Source organism: Spea bombifrons, chromosome 12 (assembly GCF_027358695.1).
Source record: "Spea bombifrons isolate aSpeBom1 chromosome 12, aSpeBom1.2.pri, whole genome shotgun sequence".
NCBI classification, from domain to species: domain Eukaryota; kingdom Metazoa; phylum Chordata; class Amphibia; order Anura; family Pelobatidae; genus Spea; species Spea bombifrons.
Window position 1 is genome coordinate 24265504 of NC_071098.1, and position 12614 is coordinate 24278117.

Below are 12614 nucleotides of genomic sequence, written 5' to 3' on the forward strand. Positions count from 1 at the left end.
AGGCAATGCTGTCTATGAAGTGGCAATTAATGCCACTAAGCTTGTTACTGTACAAATTCCCATTGTCAATCTTAGTTCAATATTTGTTAATATCTTTTTTATTAACACCTTAAAACACTTTATTTTACTCCTTTATTATATTCCATTTATATTTTATTAGAATTTACTATATTCCATATATATATTACTAGAATTTACTATATTATGTTTTTTTTACTAGAATTTACTATGTTCCATATATATTTTACTAAAATTTACTATATTCTCTATATATTTTACTAGGATTTACTATACTATATCTTTATACAGTTCAGTAAAGGGTAGTCAAAAACTTTTGTGATTCTTGACAAATCCTGAAGAAGTACTCACTCTGGAGAGGATTCTGGTGTAAGACTTGACATTTCTTCAGGAGTCGGTACTGTATGGGAATAAATAGATGTTTTAGAAAAACAAATTCAAGAGTACTTCACTTGATAATGGAAAGTCATCATTAATTCATAAGTCATGAAGTGATGAACATAATGTCTATTACTTTAACTAAATAGATGGACGTTCATTAACACTGGAAAAGGTTAAGGTGATGATCAGGTGGAATTCCCCCACATTTTCTTATTACCAGTGTTAGTGATATGTTTTTAAAGAATAATGTGATGTTTTCAGAAAGACGAATGTTAGCCATTATTTTGTTGCTCTGTTATCTTATCCAAATCTACAAAAGAAAGACCCTGACTTCCTTTCAGACTGCTTTGTGGGTGAACAAAAGAATGGCTCAGTTTTAATCACCCAGCAGGACACTCTGACTATTGAAAGTATATGGAGGAACAGACTTCATTAGCATTGCCATAAAAAATGAGCTCAGTGTGGAGCTGCTGCAGGGAAAGTCACCCCAAATATCACACGACTGACAACAATCGTGGCATCAAGGTCTGCAGATAATGGTAATCAGACACCCACAGGACCTTGCGATCATGTTGTTGACTGCTCATTTTGTCCAATTGCCAGGGTGGCTGTCATTGGCCTTTGTGACATGTGAATATAAATCCAACATGTGCATGTACATCCAATACATACTGTAAATGTCATGTTGAGACTCTTGTGGGTTGTATTTGTATTTAAAGAAACATTGGGTATTATAAAGATCAATAGTGTTCAAAAGTGGAGCAATTTTTGGGAACTTTGTCAGTTGCTATGGTGATTGAACCACTTGGAAGAGAAATAACATATATATATATATTGAAGAGAAATAACATATATATATATATATATATATATATATAAATATATATATATATATTGAAAACTAATAGACTGGTCCAATCAGCTTTAACATTCAGCTTTAACATAAGATCCCTTTCTTTAGAAACATTTACTTGCAACCTCATAGTATTGACATATCCACACAGAAGAATGATCCTGCAGAACTCTTTCTTGCACTAACAAGTTGGAATATCACTTGCAGTCTCATTTTCAACCACTAGATGGAAACCTTCTCCGTAAAAGAGACTTTACCTTGTAATTTCCGACGGTGGAAACGAGGGGATCCAAGAAAACTATTCTTGATAGAGTTGAGCCGTGTCTTCCAAGCTACTCCACCAACACCAGGACTTGAGGGAGGGGTGCCACTGGGCGTCCCAGTCGGGCTGTCCTTGGGCGTATGCACTGGGGTGCCCAGCGGGGTAGGGAGGGGGCTACCTCGGGGAGAAGGGTGAGGGGTCACCTGCGATAAAGGGATAGATTTGGTGGTGGATTTAGTACCAGGGAAAAAACGAGCAGGCAGTGAGGAGGGGAAAAAAGGAGGGGATAAGGGGGAACGATGGGGTGAAGATGAGGATTCATGCGGTGGGGAGGAAGCAGTCATGGTAATGGGTAAAGGATTGGATTTAATGGTTTGGAGGGGCTTCTCTCCCAGGCTGGACTTAGCCGGCAGTGTTTGGGTCTTCGGGTCAGGCTGGCGGTGAGCAGCTTTGGATTGCCAGATAGCACGGGGGTCCTCCCCATCAGCAGCCTCCAACGGTGTGGGGGAGAAAGTGAAAACGGGACTCTGGCAAGGGGGGACAGAAAAGTGCCCAATGGGCATTGATGTTTGACAATGAGATGAAAAAACGTGGAAGGGCATGGTGTTTTGTAGTGTGGAATGTTGCTCTGTACAAGTAAAACCAACGTGAGCATTCTCAATTCTACAACTCAACATAAGCATTGCAAAAGCACTACAAGTCTATTCGCAATGCTACTGGTCTACACTTAAGCAAAATAGTTCTTATTTCCTCAGCCATGGTAGGGGGTGTGATGGAGGAGCTGCAGTTTTCTCACCTCTGTTGGTTGGATAAACACAACAGGTGCCAAATATTACCACAAAATTATACTACACTCGAAAAATGTCACAAAGACTATCAAGAGTCCTAACTGAAACTAGAACGGACCCTCACAAGCCATCCGCATTCGTATCATGCTTTCCAAATCTAATAAAGCCTACTGAGGCTGAAGTACGTAAAGCATGCTTCAAATGAAACCTTTAGGAAGAAGGCCTGTCTGTATGGCAATCCTTTTTTTTGGCTTCCTGTACAATAACCCCCTTAATTATAAGGTTTTCCCCTAAACTCTTAAATAGAATGTGGCTAACAGGATTTAATAAAAACGCCTTAACTAAGGTCAGAACAACATTGTCCGTTTCCGAGAATTTCCAAGGTTACAGGGCAAGGTCAAACATGTCTTCAAAGAACACACACAACATGTTTCGGGAACAGATGCTTTTTATAGTTACTAATTTCATTTCTCATTTCCTTTCCACCACTGTTTGAGCTGTTTAAGCTTAGTGAGCTATGCTACACAAAAGTATGTGTCTTCCAGGATAAGACATGTATGTGCATATTGACAAAATATGTTTCACCAGCTACAAGAGTGTGGCATTCACTAAGCCTCAGAAACTACATACAAGAGAATGGTAGAAACCCATATGAAATAAATGACAATTTACGATTGCTCAATCCAATCAGAACCACCGACGTGACCTAAACCCAACTTTACACTAAATGATACTGAATGGTTTTCTAATGTGCGGTGTAAGAAGGTGATAATGTGTGTTGTGATGTTGTGTTGGCAATGATTGTAGGGGCTTTGCTCCAGTGCCGCATCGGTTATTTCATCTGTAGAAATCAAAGAGGCTCTCAAAAATACTTACCCTTGGACTGCTAAGGGGACTCGATGAAAGGCCAGTTGATGCGCCACTCACGGATCTCGACCTAAGAAGAAAAAATAAAAAATCAGAAAACTTATATTAAAGGAATAGTATAAATTCTTAACGACAATGTTTATCCATGCGTAACTATAATACAAATATGTTAATATTAAAATTCTGGTTGTATTCTTTAGCTCTACCTTTTCATGCTTATCTATCTGAACAGAGGGAATGAATAACTGGATGGCCATTGTCCTTGGTGTTCTTGTGGTTGAGGAAGGAAACCGGAGCTTTGAGCTCTGAACACCAACCTTTTGTGGCTTGCTACATCAACATTCCACATCTGCAGGCACAGACCGTCTGAATCTGGTGCTTATTCTCTGTATTTGCCCTTGTGAGGGATGAGACACCCATCCCCTGCACCACTATTAGACCTCCAGGCATCAAACACGTACAAGTACCAATGTACTGCCAACAAGTGTCCAGGCCTTTAAGTCCCTTTTCTGCATAATAAAGAACCATCCCCAAATTAATCATTAAGGCAAGACCCACCTTTGACTGTGCTGTGCCATTTCAATTGCTCGTCGAGCAGGAACAGGGGAGCCCCCATCGGTCACACTTAGGACTTCCATAGATTTTCGTTCAGGTCTGCGCTTTCCATGCCGGTTGAGCATTGGAGAATCCACCCTCTTGCGTGGAGGATCTTTTGGGAAAAGAACATGTAAGAGTTCATAAAGAACTATGAGGGGTCGAATTAAATACGTATTCAGATTTAAGCTTTACATACAGAGATGCTTACAATGGTATGAATGTCAGAACGAAAAAGGGCATGCGTGCTGATGGGAAAAACAAAAACTGTGTTGAAGACTTTAGGCATTTAAACACCACCTTCCAAAGCTATAACCCTGCAAATTATGGACGACACCATCAAGCTTTGTGTTAACACGACTTTTAATAGGTATAATGTCCAAATCATTTTTGCTCCACAAGTCTAGTCTTTAGTTGAAGATGATATCTTTCATTGGACCAACTTAGGACAAGAGGTAATGTCACACAAGGCCTCTTCTTGACAAGACTCGTATATAATATGATTGTTTTTGGGTAATCCTTCCCCACCCCAATGTAAATGTTGAATAAGCTAACAACTTAGTTTAAGGCTGAGTAGATAGATAGACAGACAGTGGAGAGATAGATAAATAGATAGATAGACAGACAGACAGTGGAGAGATAGATAGATAGACAGACAGACAGTGGAGAGATAGATAGATAGATAGATAGATAGATAGATAGATAAATAGATAGATGACTTGAGTATGTGACATAATGATAGAAAGTGAATCCTGTCCAGGATACTTAGGCATGTTTACCTTTACCTATGTCATTTCTGGGTGGAAGGTCTTCATCCTCACAGCTGGGGTATCTCTCTTTGCGATCCAGAAGAAGGTAGTAAATCATCTTCTCTTGATTTTCGCTGCAAGAATTAGATAATTTTTGTGGCAAATCAACCCGTTTACTAAGTTTAAAGCACTTTATAACTAACGCTTGTGTACACATCCAAAATTGCATTTCCCCAGTGAAAAGCTGGGTGTTATTCTTATGGCATGTTCATCAAATATTGGGTTTACCAATGAGTGACCTCAAATAAAGTCAAAAATACACTGAAATTAAATAATAATAATAATAATAATTTAAATACCAGGACACTATCAGGATTCAGTATAGCTCAATGATTTCATTTTTAGGATGGAATAGGAATTATACACATTCTATATTATGGATTTTTATCTAAAAGACCCAGGTCTTTTGTATCCTGTACAGATTACTTGGGTTTCTATTCTAATTTGTTTAGTTTAAATGTACGACATCACCAAATACCGTCTGATATACAATCCCCAAACTGTGTATTCTCTGCCTCTTGAGAGCACATGCTGCTAACAACAAATAGGTGTTAAACCGAACAACATGTAGGGGTGTGAGATAAGACCTCACACCTACTGGACCAGGAATAAGCTTTGGAGAAATGTCAGAAGGGAGAAGAAGGCAGAAAAAAATCAAAGATGAACTATTTGAGATTTTGAAATTAAACATAAGCTATAATAATAAGAATAATTCAATAATGCACTTTTTGGCCGATATATATCGGCCACCGGTATATCGGTGCATCCCTAAATATACACATAAACTTCCTGGCCCTTTATCATGCTTCCTGCTGTAAGCAATAGAATGGCTCAGTCTTAATGAGTCATCCAGACACTCTGGCTGATGAAAGTCTATGGAGGAACAGACTTGATGAGCATTGCCACAAAGAATCAGCTTAGTGTGGAGCTTGAGGAACGAAAATCACCCAAAGTATCACCTAACTAACAACAATGGCAGCTTCCAGGTCTTTACTATTTGTAATAAATACTTACCTTTTCAACCCAGTAATATCCGGCAGGATCTTACATCAATTTTAGCCCATTTTTACTAAAATATTGTATAGTTGTTGCAATTATCTTAATGGTAGCTCCACTGACTTATTACTATGCTGATTGCCCTATACTCGGAACACTTCTCATACACCTAGAGCCGCAAAAGGGGTAATCTATTCTAATCTATTCTATTTTAGAGCATGGGGGTACCAGAGGTATTTTATGATTAACTCAGCCTTCTTTATGAAATTCATTGGTGTTTGTTGCTGTTCTATCTCTATTATACAAAACGATCTAGTAAAATTTCAAAGGATAAGCTTTTGTACTTGGTAATTACAGCGTTCAGGACAGTAATAACGATAATTTGTACATAGGCTCCTTTCATTACTATTATTAGCGACAACACCAAATTGGGTAATTAAATCTTCAAGTCTTCCCAATGTGCTTATAAGACGTTATTTAGAAATGTTCATTGTTTCTTTTCTGTTGCCTGCACCTTGGACATTTTTAGTTGTGCATCTGGTTCTTAGATTTCTTTTTTTATAGAAAGTTATTAATCAAAGCAGCTACTAAGACGTAAAAAAAAAATTGACAAAATATGATTCATTGTTTCAAAGTCCTGCATCCAGTGCCCTCTATTTCCTCCGACTTATGCAGCCCAAATCTCAAAGGATGTTACAGAAAAAGTCACAGATGCTCAGTTACCGACTTAAAAATCCCATGTAAGCATATTGTCACAAAGTCATTTTTGTAGCCTCTGGTTGTTCTTTGACTTCTATTTCCTTGCCATTTTCCTTCTTTTTCTACTGACGCCATTTCTACCACATACCAGAAGCACCATCAGCATTTCCATAACACCCATTCTCCATTCACTGTTTTCAAAGCATTTACACGTCTATTTTTCTCAGTAAATTCACCCTTCATTCTGCAGCATTTTAATTATAATAATTTTTTTGTTAATTCTCTGCATATTCATTCCTTCACACTACATTCTTACACCTGTTGACATTCCGTCCTGCTCTATAACACAAATGTGGCAGATGCGCTCTGCCTATAATACATTGATGTGGCATGACGCCTAGTCAAGTTCTTCCTATGAATGACATAGTCCTACTGACTATTTTGGCATTAGTAATGTATTTTTCCTGCGCATGGCATTATTACAACACAAGGCCAGTCCCAGTTAGAAGACCATACGGAGATACTTGTTTTGTGAATTCCGCTATGCACACTAATGTTTGAAAGGGATTGAAGAAAGAGGAGGGATTAAATGTTGTACCTTCGACGGTTCAAACAGTTAGCGTTGTAGCATAGGCCTCTGCAGGACCCGTAGTACACGGGACCCAGGTATTAGGATGCTCTAAGGCACACGTGGACCTTTAGAAGCTGCCAATAATGACTTCATTGATTATTTATTACCAGGCTTGTACAAGGCGTTTGTTATCACTGAATTATTTTTGTTCCAAATGGTCATATTACTTTATTTAGAGCAGCCCATGTTTGTGCTTATTTTCAGCATACTTACTCTTCATTCTGTAACTCTTGTTTCAATTTGGTTTTATCTCTGAAGCAGCCCAAGGAATGCATGCTATCTAGGACATCCGGGTCAAATTCGCTTACTGAGTGGATCCTCCTGATGGATACTTTCCGAGGTGTAGGTTGTTCAGGCTCTGGTTCATTTTTGCCGCCCCTGTAGAAACAGTAGATAACATTAATTACCTACATGAGCACCCTAGACAGCCACACAAGGATATCACATGTACAGGCTGCAGAAGTACATTTTCTCTTCTAATCCTGGGTTATCCAACTGGTAGCCACCAAACCTCCATGCCTGGTTGAGAAGAATATATTGTATGTATCTATCTAACTTCAAGCAAAGACTATATATATACAGAAACACAAATAACATATTTAAGATACATCACTAATCCTTGAAAATTCCTTTTTCCAATTAATTGTGGCAGTAATCCTAATTTTCTAATAAATAGAAGGATCCGTTATTAAAAGAACGTTTGAAGACCCCTGTTTTTTCCATCCAAAAACCAACATCGCTCATCAGTCTTACTAAGGCCAAAATCATATTGATTATAATTTGAAATCTAACTTAATAAGTGATAGAAAGGAACGTTTTTTTTCCGTCTGTGAAATATCACCCACATCCAGATGTTCATTTCAGGTATACAATGTTTTTTTTAGTAGAAGCAAGATACTTAAATGGTTTTCATAGTCTGTCTACTGTACGGAATGTTAAAGAAATACATTGGATAAAATCACAACCGCACAGACCGTTTGCAAAACAATATGTAGTTCAGCAACAGTTTCAATCAATACTGAGGATAATAATGGATTTTCTTCTTTCTTTTCTTCAGCCAAATCATTCTAAAAGTAGGAGCCCACCAAGGACGACTAACAACATAATGGTTTACAGCCCTGGAAGGCGGTTCTCATAATATTCTGCCGTCACTCAATATTTAAACAGATGCTAATGAAAGCAATCTGCTGACAGCACAAGAATGGCGCTCAAGTCACGTTAACTCTTTCAAACCCAACGATTGTTTTCCCAAAGGCAATTAGCCAATATGAACAGATTTTGCAATAATAAACTCCATAGTCAGTTGTTATTGACCCGTAATTACACAGCTTGATTGAGCTGCTTAGAATATCACTCAAATGCACCAAAAAGCATCGCTGCCTAATAATTATACTCTTCCAAGTGTCTTATTGAGGCAATAACTTGTAGCGAAATAGATGAGGCTGTTATTGGAAAAAGAATGAAGCAAAGTGATGAAAGGAGATCCATTTATTTCAGCTTCATAACCTAGTTCTTAAATCAAAACACAGAATACCGAACTCAATACGACCACTAAATGTTTCTTGCTTTGGATGAGATGACCGGGGAAAGCTCTGCTAATTTTATTGCAGAGTGTTGGTTATTAAGCCAATAAATACTCTTCTGTCCTATTCATTCTACAAATGGATTCTCTGTTTCTCTATCATCCCAACAATAGCAAAGTATCCAATGAAAGGGGTCTTTACAAGGAAACACAATTCTGATGAGCAGCAGATTTTCTCTAAAAGCTTTAAGCAACATTAACAAAATAAAATCATATTATATATATATATATATATATATACTCATTCTGAATCGTTGCTTGTGATGAATTTAGATTTTTTTACATTAAAAAGAAATACACCGTTCATTGGTGAGTTGAGCTGTAATTAGGTCTTCTAGAAGATGGGGCAACATTCCACCAATAACAAAGTCTTTATGGGGTGGAAGAATAGGGGCTTATAATGTATATGCATAAGGGTTTCATGAAATATAAATATGAGTGTGATAATCCAGGATTTAAATGGGTGGGGATACGTGAATCACAATCCTTCCTAACTCCAGACAACCCCAACTCCCTGTAAAGGATTTTAGTAATGTTTTTAGGGTAACCACATCGGCCATGTTTTCCAGGACATGAATCATTTTTACATATTGCTGACCAATAAATTCATTTTATGCTGTAAGTCTAAAAAAAAAGACAATGGCGCAACTGTAAACCCTCTGTGTAACCCCCTGTGTTTGCCCCGGAGTCTCAGGGTTTTTGCCCCAGTCTCAGGGTCTCTGGGTCTCTGGGCAGATTCTGAGTGTCACACAGTCTCAAGCTAACTCCTTCCTATTCTACACAGCTAAGTAATCATATAATGTGCTTTCCATACAATGCCCTGTAAGACCCCCAGGCAACAAAATTACATGAATATAAAAAGATTGTGATTATAAAAAAAAAAAGAGAATATACGAAAATCCTCTTATTCTTTCTCCAGTGACTTAACATTACATTTTTTCTTAATAAGGTTAAAACGTCTTTATATATTCTGTGCTAATACTCATCGGCTTGGTTTAATGATTACTTATGTTCTTAAACTTGTTTTACAGTATAAAGTATTGTCGATGATAAGATGCTTTTGTTCCATTACATGACAGCTATAGCAGAGTTTCCGAGAATAGGACATTACGCAAAGCCCCGTTGCCATGATTATGTGCAGGGCTGACAAGGGTTAAAGGCAATGAGGTCAGGCAGCTGCGTGTTTGGCCAGACATGATCGTTATGGTCTCTCGAATTCTGTGCCAAAAGCCTAAAATCGCCAAAAAAACAAACAGCAGAGGGGATTCTGCGCATATGGCGCTAATTAAGCGTTAACATTTTAAATGTCTGTTATTTAAACAATTTTATTCCCTAATTAGTTTATTCCAGATTCCTTCTGCAAATATTGTGCAATGGCAGGGAATAGCCATATATATACATAATGCCTTTACTTTAATATGTTTATTGCTGGAGGGCCCATTATGTATCACTGCGGAATAATATCAGAGTGTTTTTGCTGTGGGCAGGAAGGGATCGGTATGGCTGCGACAATTATTTAGCCTAATTCAAATGATAACTTCAGGCTGCTTGTAATTTTATTGCATTAAATATTCTTCGTAGCATATTCTGCCCTAGGCCACATCGGCTTAAGCCTAGGGCGGCAGGTCCTAGCCGGAACCGGCTCAGGAGCACGCTGAACCCGGTGTCACGCGTCCCTCAGACAGCAGACAGTGGCCGTGGAGCTGAGCCCAAGAGGTGGTTAGGGCCTTGCTCTAGGTCAGGCCTAAGGCACAGCTCAACTTAAATACATTGCTGAGTATTCTATGTTTTTTTTTCCCCAGGAAAGAGAGAGAGAGAGAGAGATAGATAGATAGATAGATAGATAGATAGATAGATAAATAGTAATGTAATAATAGGGTACTTACAAATACCACGAGTGTTTCTGGATCTGTTCTAACTGCAACAACAAGAGATACGTTTGAGAGGGGGCCATTTTATTATTCCGATAAACAGTCATGAAGGGGCAGGAGGACTTTAGAAGGAAAAAAAAGATCAGGGGAAATGGGAATGGGAAGTAAAAGCAGGAGAAGGGAAGCAACGCCATGATAAAGGGACAAAAAGAGACATGCTGGAAAGAGTTGAAGCGGAGGGTAATAAGGGTATAGAGATGTGGCAAGCAACTCCAGTATTTGCACACCTCTGACGGCCATATTGAATCTCGATAAACAAGGGCCGGTCGCTACGGTTTCATTGCTCAAATCAATGAAGTAGGTACGGTGTAGAAAACTGGAGCTGCCTATTATTAGACAGATGGAAAATGTTAAACTAACACTGAGTCTCTTCTCTGGTTCCACCTCGATCATGCCCCTCAGCAGGTTCTGACAATCCGGAGGAATAAAATGAGGCATGTGGAACACCCCCCGTTTCACCTTCTCTAGAAGTTGCCGCAAGTTGTCGTCATCGAAGGGCAATGCTCCCTGGAAAACAACAAGCATTTTAAACACTCACACTTATTGACAGAGCTGTTGGGTGTTCGAGACTATTTACATTTATTCACAACACTAAGAAAAAGCACGTCTATGTAGAGTAGAAGCATGGGTCTTACCACAAGGAGTGCAAACAATATGACTCCACAGCTCCATACATCAGCCCGACGTCCATCGTACTTCTCCCCCTTTAAGAAAAGAAGAAGCGATTGCCTCAGTAGGTTCTCTACTTGTGTGTTAAAGTTTTCTCGCATATCTTTATATAAATAGGGATATTCTACGAGGCTCAGACCAGATCTGCTGAAGGAAACACAATGCAAACACTCCACGTATTGCAACTGCATGATTATTACATGCAAGGTGATGCTTCCAACCAGCCTCTTCTGTGGTGGGCACAGTGAGCACTCGGATAAAGGGCATCTCAATTAGGTTTTGCCTCTTCTACTTAAGGTCTATTCCAGAGACCTCCTAGTTAAAGTAGTAGTTTGGAATCTTTCACCGCAACCATCCGTGATTTTGGAGCTATTCTACGCCACGTGCTACGTACAGAGCAATTGCCAAGAAAACCCATTTCTCCACATTTAGAAATTTGTCTGTTTACCAGGTTTGCCTGATAAACAAAGTATCATGAACTCAATGAACTGGACACATTGGGGCGACTGAAGCGTGAAGGGCAGAGCTATTAATATTATTTACATTCAAAAGTGTCTATCTGTAGAGAACATATCCATGACCATGACATGACCACGTAGAGAACACATTAAGTGAACATGTTGGAGGAAATTCTGCATTTATGCTACCAGTCATGGATACCACAAAGAAACATGTTTACTTATGAGCTCTGCATGTTGTATGAGGTGGGAAATGCTAAGCCAGACTCACCTACATATTGTATTATAATGCATTATGAAGGGCCATCCCGTACAAGTGACTCCTGCGAGGAGGGGTGTGCTGGCCCTGTATAATGCACAGTTCAATACTGCTTGCACTAAATGTTCACTGGGGTTAGACCTCCATAATGCATCATCAAGTTGCCGAGTGGAAACCGCAACTCCTGTTTTAGTGAATATTGTTAACAAATCTTGCAAGGATGGGGTGGCATATAGTAACAGTTGTAGACAGTTAATAGCAATTAAATGAAATTTGACACACAGAGTATGAGCATAAAAGTGTCCTTAAAAAATAATAAATGGCATATGATATAGTCTGATATCCCATTCCTTATTGCCCACACTCCCGGGGGACTTTAACATCTGCTCTTGTCCTTTTTTTCCTGTGTGGGGGGCACGAGATGCCCGTAATGGTCTAAAAAAATAGCTGCTAAGAATCATTTCTAAGAATTGTTTCATCGGGGTTCCTTTCCAGATCTACAGACTTCCTCGTGCAGTTCGGCATCTTTATCATAAGCGGCATCAATTCACATCAATTGATCTCATTCAAGATTAATGAAGCTGTCAGTGCAGAGGAAACCTAAGTGGAGCGAGTGAACCTGCTGCCTCTGAAGAAATATTGCAGAATTCACCGACGTATTGCAAGAATTCCTTCAGTGTGCGCTATTTCTGTATGCTAAGAAAGGGCAATATTAACTCTTTCTTGGTCTAAACAGCACTAGAAGCATACAATGCTCAGATCAAAAATTTGATGTATGAAGTATTAAGTCCAAAAATGATTACCCTACACGGGTAAA

General features: G+C 38.9%; 1 protein-coding gene across 2 annotated transcripts in view; it reads right to left on the minus strand.

Annotated features, from left to right (window-relative positions):
* BRSK1 (BR serine/threonine kinase 1) overlaps window positions 1-12614 on the minus strand; it is an 83961-nt gene that overhangs the window by 3946 nt on the left and 67401 nt on the right. For both annotated transcript variants that reach the window (XM_053452571.1, XM_053452570.1), the window contains exons 7-15: window positions 11047-11115; window positions 10772-10918; window positions 10367-10398; window positions 7112-7276; window positions 4549-4646; window positions 3728-3878; window positions 3179-3239; window positions 1510-1717; window positions 370-418 (exon numbers count right to left, since the gene is read on the minus strand). In XM_053452571.1, the coding sequence (XP_053308546.1) occupies window positions 370-418; window positions 1510-1717; window positions 3179-3239; window positions 3728-3878; window positions 4549-4646; window positions 7112-7276; window positions 10367-10398; window positions 10772-10918; window positions 11047-11115 (980 nt within the window). The remainder of the gene's footprint in view (window positions 1-369; window positions 419-1509; window positions 1718-3178; window positions 3240-3727; window positions 3879-4548; window positions 4647-7111; window positions 7277-10366; window positions 10399-10771; window positions 10919-11046; window positions 11116-12614) is intronic.